The sequence below is a fragment of the Oncorhynchus tshawytscha genome, linkage group LG12, assembly GCF_018296145.1.
Source record: "Oncorhynchus tshawytscha isolate Ot180627B linkage group LG12, Otsh_v2.0, whole genome shotgun sequence".
Taxonomy (NCBI): Eukaryota; Metazoa; Chordata; class Actinopteri; order Salmoniformes; family Salmonidae; genus Oncorhynchus; species Oncorhynchus tshawytscha.
Window position 1 is genome coordinate 75181926 of NC_056440.1, and position 14808 is coordinate 75196733.

The 14808-nt window shown below is 46.4% G+C and overlaps 1 protein-coding gene across 1 annotated transcript in view; it reads left to right on the forward strand.

The window, feature by feature from the left end:
• The window catches only part of fam214a (family with sequence similarity 214 member A), a 41203-nt gene that overhangs the window by 24147 nt on the left and 2248 nt on the right, over positions 1-14808 (forward strand). The window contains 8 exon segments of the mRNA XM_042331066.1: positions 6168-6293; positions 6478-7013; positions 7015-7317; positions 7320-8530; positions 8801-8920; positions 9226-9314; positions 13614-13710; positions 13786-13944. Of these exon segments, the coding sequence (XP_042187000.1) occupies positions 6168-6293; positions 6478-7013; positions 7015-7317; positions 7320-8530; positions 8801-8920; positions 9226-9314; positions 13614-13710; positions 13786-13944 (2641 nt within the window).

A 14808-nucleotide genomic window follows, 5' to 3' on the forward strand; every position in this document is an offset into this window, starting at 1 on the left:
TACCACGACAATATACACACACACCATGCAGCCTGTACCACAACAGTATGTGTACACACACACACACACACACACACACACACACACACACACTGCAGCCTGTACCACGACAATATATACACACACACACACACACACACACACACACACTGCAGCCTGTACCACAACAGTATGTGTACACACACGCACACACACACACCCTGTAGCCTGTACCACGACAGTATGTACACAAACACACACTATGCACAAACTGCCACACACACACACTGCAGCCTGTACCACGACAATATAGACACACACACACACCCTGCAGCCTGTACGACGACAGTATGTACACACACACACACACTGCAGCCTGTACCACGACAGTATGTACACACACACACACACACACACACACACACACACTGCAGCCTGTACCACGACAGTATGTACACACACACACACACACACACACACACACACACACACTGCAGCCTGTACCACGACTATATATACACACACACACACACACACTGCAGCCTGTACCACGACTATATATACACACACACACACACACTGCAGCCTGTACCACAACAGTATGTGGACACACACACACACACACCCTGCAGCCTTTACCACGACAGTATGTACACACACACACACACACACACACACACACACACACACTGCAGCCTGTACCACGACTATATATACACACACACACACACACACACTGCAGCCTGTACCACGACTATATATACACACACACACACACACTGCAGCCTGTACCACAACAGTATGTACACACACACACACACTGCAGCCTGTACCACGACAATATATACACACACACACACACACACTGCAGCCTGTACCACAACAGTATGGGTACACACACACACACACACACACACACACACACACACACACACACACACACACACACCCTGCAGCCTGTACCACGACAGTATGTACACACACACACACACACACACACACACACACACACACACACACACACACACACACACACACACACACACACACACACACACACTGCAGCCTGTACCACGACAATATACACACACACACCATGCAGCCTGTACCACAACAGTATGTACACGCACACACACACTGCAGCCTGTACCACGACAATACACACACACACACACACATACACGCTGCAGCCTGTACCACAACAGTATGGGTACACACACACACACACTGCAGCCTGTACCACGACAGTGTGTGTACACACACACACACACACACACACACACACACACTGCAGCCTGTACCACAACAGTATGTACACACACACCCTGCAGCCTGTACCACGACAATACACACACACACACACACACACCCCCTACAGCCTGTATCACGACAGTATGTGCACACACACACACACACACACACACACACACACACACACACACACACACACACACACACACACACACACACCATGCAGCCTGTACCACAACAGTATGTGTACACACACACACACACAAACTGCCACACACACACACTGCAGCCTGTACCACGACAATATAGACACACACACACACACCCTGCAGCCTGTACCACGACAATATACACACGCACAAACGCACCCTGCAGCCTGTACCACAACAGTATGTGGACACACACACACACACACCCTGCAGCCTTTACCACGACAGTATGTACACACACACACACACACACACACACACACACACTGCAGCCTGTACCACGACTATATATACACACACACACACACACTGCAGCCTGTACCACGACCATATACACACACACACACACACTGCAGCCTGTACCACGACTATATATACACACACACACACACACACACACTGCAGCCTGTACCACAACAGTATGTACACACACACACACACACACTGCAGCCTGTACCACAACAATATACACACACACACACACACACTGCAGCCTGTACCACAACAATATACACACACACACACACACACACACACTGCAGCCTGTACCACGACAATCTACACACACACACACACACACACACTGCAGCCTGTACCACAACAATATACACACACACACTGCAGCCTGTACCACGACAATATACACACACACACACCCTGCAGCCTGGACAGACCACGACACACACTGCAGCCTGTACCACAACAGTATGTACACACACACACACACACACACCCTGCAGCCTGTACCGCGACAGTTTGTACACACACACACACACACCTGCAGCCTGTACCACGACAGTATGTACACACACACACTGCAGCCTGTACCACGACAGTATGTACACACACACACCTGCAGCCTGTACCACGCAGCAGTATGTACACACACACACACACACCCTGCAGCCTGTACCACGACAGTATGTACACACACACACACACACACACACACACACACCCTGCAGCCTGTACCACGACAGTATGTACACACACACACACTGCAGCCTGTACCACGACAGTATGTACACACACACACACTGCAGCCTGTACCACGACAGTATGTACACACACACACACTGCAGCCTGTACCACGACAGTATGTACACACACACACACACACTGCAGCCTATAACCACGTCAGTATGTACACACTAGAGGTCGACCGATTTAATCGGAATGTTTTCACTCACGAGACTCCCAGGTAGATAGCCAAAGTTCATTTTTTTCCCAAAATATTATTTTTGTAGGCGAAATAGCTCCGTTTGTTCTTCACGTTTGGCTGAGAAATCGACCGGAAATTGTGGTCATAACAACACCGAAAAATATTCCAAATTAGCTCCATAATATCGACAGAAACATGGCAAACGTTGTTTATAATCAATGCTCAAGGTGTTTTTTTTTTCAAATCTATTCGATAATATATCGAACGGGACAATTGGTTTCTCAGTAGAAGCGATTGGAATAATGGCTACCTCTGTATTTTACGCAAGAATTTCTCTGGGAGCATTAGGTGACCACTTGCGCAATGAAGCCGCCTACGGGTATTCTTCAACATAAATGCTTAAAACTACGTCACAATGCTGTAGACACCTTGGGGAATACGTAGAAAGCGTAATCTGGTTGATAGGGCATTCACAGCTCAATAGGGACGCATCGGAAACGCAGGGCTTTCAAAAGATGAGTCCCTTCCGGATTGGATTTTTCTCAGGCTTTCGCCTGTAACATCAGTTCTGTTATACTCACAGACAATATTTTTACATTTTTGGAAACTTTAGAGTGTTTACTATCATAAGCTGTCAATTATATGCATATTCTAGCATCTTGTCCTGACAAAATATCCCGTTTTAATTTGGGAACATTATTTTTCCAAAAATGAAAATACTGCCCCTAGTACCAACAGGTTAACTACACATGGTTGATGATATTACTAGTTTATCTAGCATGTGCTGCGTTGCATATAATCGATACGGTGCCTGTTAATTTCTCATTGAATCACAGCCTGCTTCGACAAACGGGTGATAATTTAACAAGCGCAGGACACTGTCGTTGCACCAATGTACCTAACCATAAACATCAATGCCTTTCTTTAAAATCAATACACAAGTATATCTTTTTAAACCAGCATATTTAGTTAATATTGCCTGCTAACATGAATTTCTTATAACTAGGGAAATTGTCACTTCTCTTGCGTTCCGTGCAAGTAGTCAGGGTATATGCAGCAGTTTGGGCCGCCAGGCTCATTGCGAACTGTGTGAAGTCCATTTATTCCTAACAAAGGCCGTAATTAATTTGCCAGAAATGTACATAATTATGACATAACATTGAAGGTTGTACAATGTAACAGCAATATTTAGATTTAGGGATGCCATCCGTTAGATAAAATACGGAACGGTTCCGTATTTCCCTGAAAGAATAAACGTTTTATTTTCAAAATAATAGTTTCCGGATTTGACCATATTAATGACCTAAGGCTCTTATTTCTGTGTGTTATTATGTTATAATTTATATTTGATAGAGCAGTCTGACTGAGCAGCAGCAGGCTCGTAAGCATTCATTCAAACAGCACTTTCGTCCGTTTGCCAGCAGCTCTTCGCAATGTTTCAAGCATTGCGCTGTTTATGACTTCAAGCCTATCAACTCCAGAGATTAGGCTGGTGTAACCGATGTGAAATGGCGAGCTAGTTAGCGGGGTGCGCGCTAATAGCATTTCAAACGTCACTCGCTCTGTGACTTGGAGTAGTTGTTCCCCTTGCTCTGCAAGGGTTTTGTGGAGCGATGGGTAACAATGCTTTGAGGGTGTCTGTTGTCGATGTGTTCCTGGTTCGAGCCTAGGTAGGGGCGAGGAGAGGGACAGAAGCTATACTGTTACACTGGCAATACTAAAGTGCCTATAAGAATATCCAATAGTCAAAGGTATATGAAAGGTATATGAAATACAAATGGTATAGAGAGAAATAGTCCTATAATTCCTATAATAACCTCAACCTAAAAGTTCTGACCTGGGAATATTGAAGACTTATGTTAAAAGGAACCACCAGCTTTCATATGTTCTCATGTTCTGAGCAAGGAACTTAAACGTTAGCTTTTTTACATGGCACATATTGCACTTTTACTTTCTTCTCCAACACTTTGTTTTTGCATTATTTAAACCAAATTGAACATGTTTCATTATTTATTTGAGGCTAAATTGATTTGATTGATGTATTATATTAAGTTAAAACAAAGTGTTCATTCAGTATTGTTGTAATTGTCATTATTACAAATAAATAAATACATCCCAAAAATATAATCGGCCGATTAATCGGTACCGGCTTTTTTTTGGCCCTCCAATAATCGGTATCGGCGTTGAAAAATCATAATCGGTCGACTTCTAGTACACACACACTGCAGCCTGTACCACGACAATATGTACACACACACACACCCTGCAGCCTGTACCACGACAGTATGCACACACACACACACACACACAATGCAGCTTGTACCACGACAGTATGTACACACACTGCAGCATGTACCACGACAGTATGTACACACCCTGCACCACAACAGTATGTACACACAACACACACTTTTTGTCAGGACTAGGTTGAGCTAGTGGCACATGCAAAAACTGGAATATTCCACTTTGCCGCCGTATCAAACAGAAAACATGTATATGCACTACCGTTCAAAAGTTTGGGGTCACTTAGAAATGTCCTTGTCTTTGAAAGAAAAGCAAATTTTTTTGTCCATTAAAATAACATCAAATTGATCAGAAATACAGTGTAGAAATTGTTAATGTTGTAAATGACTATTGTAACTATTGGAAATTACAGATTTTTTTTAATGGAATATCTACATAGGCGTACAGAGGCCCATTTATCAGCAACCATCAGTCCTGTGTTCCAATGGCACGTTGTGTTAGCTAATCCAAGTTTATAATTTTAGAAGGCTAATTGATCATTAGAAAACCCGTTTGCAATTATGTTAGCACAGATGAAAACTGTTCTGATTAAAGAAACAATAAAATCGGCCTTCTTAAGACTAGTTGAGTATCTGGAGCATCAGCCTTTGTGGGTTCGATTACAGGCTCAAAATGGCCAGAAATAAGAACTTTCTTCTGAAACTCGTCAGTCTATTCTTGTTCTGAGAAATCAAGGCTATTCCATGTGAGAAATTGCCAAGAAACTGAAGATCTGGTACAACGCTGTGTGGTACAATGCTGTGTACTACTCCCTTCACAGAACAGCGCAAACTGGCTCTAACCAGAATAGAATGAGGAGTTGGAGGCCCCGGTGCACAACTGACCAAGAGGACAAGTACATTAGTTTGAGAAACAGACACCTCACAAGTCATCAACTGGCAGCTTCATTAAATAGTACCCGCAAAACACCAGTCTCAACATCAACAGTGAAGAGGAGACTACGGGATGCTGTCCTTCTAGACAGAGTTCCTCTGCCAGTGTCTGTGTATTTGCCCATCTTAATCTTTTCTTTTTATTGGCCAGTCTTGAGATATGGCTTTTTCTTTTCAACTCTGCCTAGAAGGCCAGTATCTCGGAGTCGCCTTTTCACTGTTGACGTTGAGACTGGTGTTGTTCACCGGGGCCTCCCACTCTTTCTATATTGTATATTTCGAAGACTGACCATGAAAAAAATTGGCATTGGCATCGTTGCTAATGCTAATTTCCTTAGCCTTAGCCAAGTAAAGGCCTGATTCTCTCTCCTCCCCCCTGTCTCTCTCTAGGAGCGGTGATCGGTTTATAGAGGAGAAGACTCTGCTGTTGGCTGTTCGTTCCTACGTCTTCTTCTCCCAGCTCAGTGCCTGGCTCAGTGCTTCTCACGGCATTGTACCCCGAAACATCCTGTATAGGTAATACACACACACACACCTTCCTCTACAGGTAACACACACAAGAATACACTAAGAACCTCTTAACGACTTCCCCATTATTTTCTATATCGTTACTGAATGTTGATCATAAAATATTTTCCAAAATGAACTAAATAATTTGATGTGATCACAAGTTATAAGCCTGCGTGTTTCTGTCCCAAAGGATCAGTGCAGCAGATGAGGAGTGTGTCTGTCAGTTCTCCCAGCCCCCAGCGGAGCACCTGTTCCCTGTCCCTAACGTGTCTCAGAGTGTTGCCCTGAGGCTCAGGGTCCAGTCACTCCCCCGTCAGCCCACCTACCCCACCCTGGCCTGTAGCATACACACCGGCCTGACCCTGGCCCCACTCTACAGCAAGACCCCCAGCCTTAAGCCCAACCTCAGCCCTAACCTCTACAGCAAGACACCTAGCCTTAACCCAGGCCTGAACCCTAACCCGCCTCTGTACGAGTGGAGCCACAACTCTAAAGAGAGCCACAACAGAGCGGCTCTGCCTTTCTCTGGCCTCCCCTTCCCCAGTCCTCCCAGTCTCCCCCTGCCCAGTAAGAGAGGCCCGGACCCCACAGACAGCCATGGTCATTCTAGCCAGAATGGATCAGACCTCCCCCAGGTCAATAAGGGGCAGACCTCATCCCCCTACCACCTCCCCTCTCCCCACGGCCCTCCCCCGCCCCCACAGGAAGCTGTCCTCCACCCTGCCCCTCCCCCGGGGAAAGACTGTCAGGTGGCTCTATGCCCTCACCTCAGACCCCTCCGATGACATCACACACACCACCGAGGATTATGGGAAGGCCGTCAACGGGGCCGAGAGCTCCAAGGGGCGTGGCTCCGAAGCCCTCCGGGCCTTTAAGACTTATTCTTTGGCAGAGTCCCCGCGGTGCCCCTCCCCCAGACCCTCCTCTGAGACCAATCCTCTGATTGGCTCGCTGCTCCAGGAGAGACAGGAAGTCATCGCCCGCATCGCTCAGCGCCTCAACTTCTGCGACCCGACCGCCCCCCATCTCCCCCTGCCCTCTTCACCCCCGACACCCCCACCAAGACCCCTGTCCGGAGCAGTTACCTTGGCAACACCACGCTCAGCAAGACCAAAGAGCCAGAGGGAGCTCCGCCTACTGAGGACACCCCACCCTCCCCTTTCGACATGCCCATTGGCAACGCAACGGCTATTATCAGGGAGACGCTGTCACCGAAACCTGTTGCCTGCCGCAGACTGAGACTCCCAGAGGACAGAGATGGAGAGAGACTGAGAGACAGAGACCGAGTCAGGGAGACACTGAGAGACAGAGAGGCATTGAGAGACCGACAGCGAGAGAGAGACCGTAGTCTCTTGTCTCATGCTGTTCAGGACATTACCAGACTGATTCAGGACAGACTGTCTGTCCCCTCTCTGTCCCCAACACACAGCCGCAGCAGCAGCCCGCTACACAAACCACATACACACACGCTGTGCACTGACACACACACCACACACAGAGGCGGCAACAGTCATAGCAGTGGCCACTGCAACGGCTACACACCCAGCCATGACACACACACTCCCTCACACACACCTGCTAGCACAGACAGAGCTGGTGCTCCTCCAGAGACAGACAGTCCAATCAGAGCCCAGAACGGCTGTTCAACACTTGAAGACCCTCAGGTCAGCCCCCGACTCCAAATCCTGCCCCAGTCTTCTCCTCTAGTCATCCCACGGCCTCTACCCCTGCCCCAGTCTTCTCCTCTAGTCATCCCACCGCCTCTACCCCAGCCCCAGTCTTCTCCTCTAGTCATCCCACGGCCTCTACCCCAGTCCCAGTCTCAGGCCTCTCCACTACTCAGCCCCAAGAGTCCCAGGGCCAAGACCTCAAAGAGTTTACACCCCAACCGCCCCCAAGAGGAGCCCAGACCCTCCTTTCCTAAAGACAACATCCTGAGGACCATCCAGACCCTGACAGTGACCCAGACCACCACCCTGACCCAGACTACTGCACAGACCTTGACCACCAAGCTCACCCACACCCAGACCACTGCTCTCATCCAGAACCACATGAAACCTCTGACTCAGTCTCACAACCAGACCCAGACAGTCTCTCGAACTCCACCCTCACGGACTCAGGGCAGCCCTCGAACCCAGCCCTCTAGTCTCCAGGATGAGAACCAGCCCCCCCCAGGTTCCAAGTCCTCCAGCCCCCCCAGTCCTGCTACCACACCCCCTGGCACAGATACCAACACTGTCCTGGTGAGTGTCCCTATAGACAAGCACACCTGATTAGAAAATCACATCACACTGTTGAATATCATCCATGTGGCTTGTTTTGTCCAACACAAAGAAACTTCAATTAAATAACCTGCCTATGTGAAAGAGGATATTACCACTTTTGGAAAATGATTAACAGTACAAAGAGATTTTGAGAAAGGATCTTTGACATAGTGTATTTGGCATTTGTCTAAAATGGTTGTTGAGAATTGCTGTATTAAAGCCAGTGTGTGTTTTTTTTCTTCCCCGTAGCGTTCTCCCTCGCCCCTGAGACCGTGTAACAGTCGGAGGAAACACAACCGTCACTCTCTGGACTCCACCCTCACCAAGGCCTTCCACCCCTGTACCGGCCTGCCCCTGCTCTCCAGCCCTGTAAGACACACACACACACACACACACAGAGAGTGTGGAGCCACATGACTCATCTTCTCCTCAATAGTATGAATACTCTGACTAAACTCCTGTTGATGCTGACTAGGTTGTTCATAACAATGGAATCATTTTAAAGTTGTGTGTGTGTTTCATGTGGCGCTTGTTTTTGTTGTTGTTATTATTATTATTATATACGTGTGTGTGCTGTCATGCTATAGTGTTTAAATTGGGTGTTTTGATGTATATGTTGTCAATAAAGTTTTGTGTACAGTTGTATTATTAAATGTGTGTGTTGTCTCTCTCAGGTTCCTCAGAGGAGAACTCAGACTGGTTACTTTGACCTGGACTCTTCTCTGACCAGCTGTAAAGGACTGCCCTGGACTGCAGGGAAGAGGTACTGATCTCTAACTCACACACACATCATACACACATTTAGACTGGGATATGTTCCGGGTAGCCCCAAACAACAACATTGACGTACGAATACGCTGACTCGGTGAGCGAGTTTATTAGCAAGTGCATCGGTGATGTTGTACCCACTGTGACTATTAAAACCTTCCCTAACCAGAAACCGTGGATTGATAGCAGCATTCGCACAAAACTAAAAGCGCGAACGACCGCTTTTAATCATGGCAAGACGACTGGAAACATGACCGAATACAAACAGTGTAGTTATTCCCTCTGCAAGGCAATCAAACAAACAAGCAAAGTGTCAGTACAGAGACGGTAGAGTCGCAATTCAACGGCTCAAACACAAGACGTATGTGGCAGGGTCTATAGTCAATCATGGATTACAAAAAGAAAACCAGCACCGTCGCGGACAACAACATCTTGTGCCCAGACAAATTAAACAACTTCTTTTCTCGCTTTGAGGTCAATACAGTGCCACTGACACGGCCCGCTACCAAAGCCTGTGGGCTCTCCTTCACCGTGGCCAACATGAGTAAAACATTGAAATGTGTTAACCCTCGCAAGGCTGCCGGCCCAGACGGCATCCCTAGCCACATCCACCGAGCATGCGCAGACCAGCTGGCTGGTGTGTTTACGGACATATTCAATCAATCCCTATCCCAGTCTGCTGTCCCCACATGCTTCAAGAGAGCCACCAGTGTTTCTGTTCCCAAGAAAGCTAAGGTAACTGAGCTAAATGACTATCGCTCCATAGCACTCACTTCTGTCATCATGAAGTGCTTTGAGAGACTAGTCAAGGACCATATCACCTCCACCCTACCTAACACCCTAGACCCACTCCAATTTGCTTACCTCCCCAATAGGTCCACAGACGACGCAATCGCCTTCACAATGCACACTTCCCTATCCTATCTGGACAAGAGGAATACCTATGTAAGAATGCTGTTCATTGACTACAGCTCAGCATTCAACTTAATAGTACCCTCCAAACTCGTCATTAAGCTCGAAACCTTGGGTCTCGACTAGAGGTTGACCGATTAATCGGAATGGCCGATTAATTAGGGCCGATTTCAAGTTTTCATAACAATCGGAAATCTGTATTTTTGGGCGCCGATTTTCGTTTTTATTTTTTATATATACCTTTATTTAACTAGGCAAGTCAGTTAAGAACACATTCTTATTTTCAATGACGGCCTAGGAACGGTGGGTTAACTGCCTCGTTCAGGGGCAGAACGGCAGATTTTCACCTTGTCATCTCGGGGGATCCAATCTTGCAACCTTACAGTTAACTAGTCCAACGCAATAACGACCTGCCTCTCTCTCGTTGCACTCCACAAGGAGACTGCCTGTTACGCGAATGCAGTAAGCCAAGGTAAGTTGCTAGCTAGCATTAAACTTATCTTATAAAAAACAATCAATCATAATCACTAGTTAACTACACATGGTTGATGATATTACTAGATATTATCTAGCGTGTCCTGCGTTGCATATAATCTGACTGAGCATACAAGTATCTGACTGAGTGGTGGTAGGCAGAAGCAGGCGTGTAAACATTCATTCAAACAGTACTTTCGTGCGTTTTGCCAGCAGCCCTTCGTTGTGCGTCAAGCATTGCACTGTTTATGACTTCAAGCCTATCAACTCCCGAGATGAGGCTGGTGTAACCGAAGTGAAATGGCTAGCTAGTTAGAGCGCGCTAATAGTGTTTCAAACGTCACTTGCTCTGAGCCTTCTAGTAGTTGTTCCCCTTGCTCTGCATGGGTAACGCTGCTTCAATGGTGGCTGTTGTCGTTATGTTGCTGGTTCGAGCCCAGGGAGGAGCGAGGAGAGGGACAGAAGCTATACTGTTACACTGGCAATACAAAAGTGCCTATAAGAACATCCAATAGTCAAAGGTTAATGAAATACAAATGGTATAGAGGGAAATAGTCGTATAATTCCTATAATAACTACAACCTAAAACTTCTTACCTGGGAATATTGAAGACTCATGTTAAAAGGAACCACCAGCCTTCATATGTTCTGAGCAAGGAACTAAAACGTTAGCTTTCTTACATAGCACATATTGCACTTTTACTTTCTTCTCTTTGTTTTTTCATTATTTAAACCAAATTGAACATGTTTCATTATTTACTTGAGGCTAAATTGATTTTATTTATGTATTATATTAAGTTAAAATAAGTGTTCATTCAGTATTGTTGTAATTGTCATTATTACAAAGAAAATTTTAAAAACCAGCCAATTAATCGGTATCGGCTTTTTTGACCCTCCAATAATCGGCATCGGTGTTGAAAAATCATAATCGGTCAACCTCTAGTCTCGACCCCGCCCTGTGCAACTGGGTCCTGGACTTTCCGACGGGCTGCCCCCAGGTGGTGAGGGTAGGTAACAACATCTCCACACTGCTGATCCTCAACACTGGGGCCCCACGAGGGTGCATTCTCAGCCCTCTCCTGTACTCCCTGTTCACCCATGACTGCATGGCCATGCACGCCTCCAACTCAATCATCAAGTTTGCAGACGACACTACAGTGGTAGGCTTGATTACCAACAACAACGAGACGGCCTACAGAGAGGTGGTGAGGGCCCTCGGAGTGTGGTGTCAGGAAAATAACCTCACACTCAATGTCAACAAAACAAAGGAGATGATCGTGGACTTCAGGAAACAGCAGAGGGAGCACCCCCCCCCATCCACATCGAAGGGACAGTAGTGGAGAAGGTGGAAAGTTTTATGTTCCTCGGCGTACACATCACAGACAAACTGAAATGGTCCAGCCACACAAGACAGCGTGGTGAAGGAGGTGCAACAGCGCCTCTTCAACCTCAAGAGGTTGAAAAAATGTGGCTTGTCACCTAAAACATTCACAAACTTTTACAGATGCACAATCGAGAGCATCCTGTCAGGCTGTATCACCACCTGGTATGGCAACTGCAGAGGGTAGTGCGGTCTGCACAACGCATCACCGGGAGCAAACTACCTGCCCTCCAGGACACCTAAAGCACCCAATTTCACAGGAAGGACAAAAAGATCATCAAGAACATAAACCACCCGAGCCACTGCCTGTTCACCCCGCTATCATCCAGAAGGCGAGGTCAATACAGGTGCATCAAAGTTGGGGCCGAGAGACTGAAAAACAGCTTCCATCTCAAGGCCATCAGACTGTTAAACAGCCATCATTAACATAGAGAGGCTGCTGTCAACATACAGACTCAAATCTCTGGCCACTTTAATAAATGGATTTAATAAAGTTTTCATTAGTCACTTTAAATAACACCATTTTAATCATGTTTACATATCCTACATTACTCATCTTATATGTATACTGTATTTTATACCATCTACTGCATCTTGCCTATGCCGTTCGGCCATCGCTCATCCATATATTTATATGTACATATATTATATTCCATCCCTTTACATTTGTGTGTATAAGGTAGTCGCTGGGAATTTGTTAGATTACTTGTTAGATATTACTGCACTGTCAGAACTAGAAGCACAAGCATTTCGCTACACTCACATTAACATCTGCTAACCATGTGTATGTGACCACTAAAGTCTGATTTGATTTAGACTCATCATGTACACACCATAGATCCATGGTCAGATTTAGGTCCTTAATAACCTTGTCCTCAAACTCAATTGCTACCACTTAGAGGTTCAATAGAGAGCAAGCCGACTGGTAGTTGAGATTATGTTCTTACTAGACATCAGTGTTCAGTCAGTCCAAGCCTGTACTGTACTGTAGCCCTGTCCTGTCCTCTCACACTGCCATCTGCTGTTCTGGTGGCTGTATTGCTAGTACTGTTGCTACTGGCCTGACACTGAGGCTCAACTCAAAATGGCAGCTGTACCCAGCTCTACAGTCAGAGGCCCTGCTCTGCTCTGATCTGGCCGCTGGGTTACTGTGTGGATTAGGGATTAGAGGTCCGTTTGACCGGGGATGATGCTTCTACATACATAGCTGATTAAGGTTTGATAGTGTTTGAATATACAGTATTAGTCATGTTGAATCATAAATTCAGATTTAGACTGCATGACAGCAATCCATGCTTGGGTTTAGCTTCCCTGGCACTGTTTCCAAATAGTAATATTTTTGCATTTGTGGCACAAATCCCATTCAAGTCATGTGACTGATATCAGCATATTTCGTGCATGTCCAAATCATCCGAGGGTTGCAGGGTCTGCAAGCCATCTCTAACTCTCATGATTCAACAAATGAATCAATCGACCAATGTGTGTGTGAACCCGTTTTTAACCCTCTACTGTGTGTTCTGTTGTGAAGAGTGTGTGTGAAGAGAGTGGAGGAGTCAGAAGAACCTCAGCCGCTGTTCAGTGCCAGTGCTCCACCTGCCAGCCTCAGTCTACTGGGCAACTTTGAGGTACCTCACACTCACTCACTCACTCACGTCACATAAGTGTACATGCATTGTACCTAAAGCATGTGGGTGTTACAGGAGTGTGTGTTGAACTACCGCCTGGAGCCGTTGGGGTCGGTGGAGGGTTTCACGGCCGAGGTGGGTGCTTCCGGAACCTTCTGCCCCAGTCACATGACCTTCCCCGTTGACGTTTCCTTCTACAGCATCTCTGACGACAACGCACCCTCGCCATACATGGTGAGGCACACCTACAGTACATACATATTATATATATCCCCCACACACTTTATATGCACTGAACAAAAATATAAATGCAACAATTTCAAAGATTTTACTGAGCTACAGTTCATACAAGGTAATCAGTCAATTGAAATAAATGAATTAGGCCCTACACTATGGTTTTCACATGTCTGAAAAAGCAGTCAGTATCTGGTGTGACCACCATTTGCCTCATGCTGCGCGGCACATCTTCACATAGAGTTGACCAGGCTGTTGATTGTGGCCTGTGGAATGTTGTCCCACTCCTCTTCAATGGTTGTGCAAAGTTGCTGGATATTGGCGGGAACTGGAACACGCTTTTGTACACGTTGATCCAGAGCCTCCCAAACATGCTTGATGGGTGACATGTCTGGTGAATATGCAGGCCACGGAAGAACTGGGACATTTTCAGCTTCCAGGAGTTGTGTACAGATACTTGCGACATGGGGCAGTGCATTATCATGCTGAAACATGAGATGATGGCTGCAGATGAATGGCACAACAATAAGTCTCAGGATCTCGTCATGATATCTCTGTGCATTCAAATTTGCCATCGATAACATGCAATTGTGTTCGTTGTCGGTCGCTTATGCCTGTCCATACCATAACCCCACCACCACGGGGCACACTGTTCACAACATTGACATCAGCAAACCGCTCACCTACACAACGCCATACACATAGTCTGTGGTTGTGAGGCCGGTTGGATTTACTGTCATATTCTCTAAAATGACGTTGGAGGAGGCTTATGGGAGAGAAATTCATTTTTAATTCTCTGGCAGCAGCTCTGGTGGACATTCCTGCAGTCAGACATCTGTGGCATTGTGTTGTGTGACAAAACTG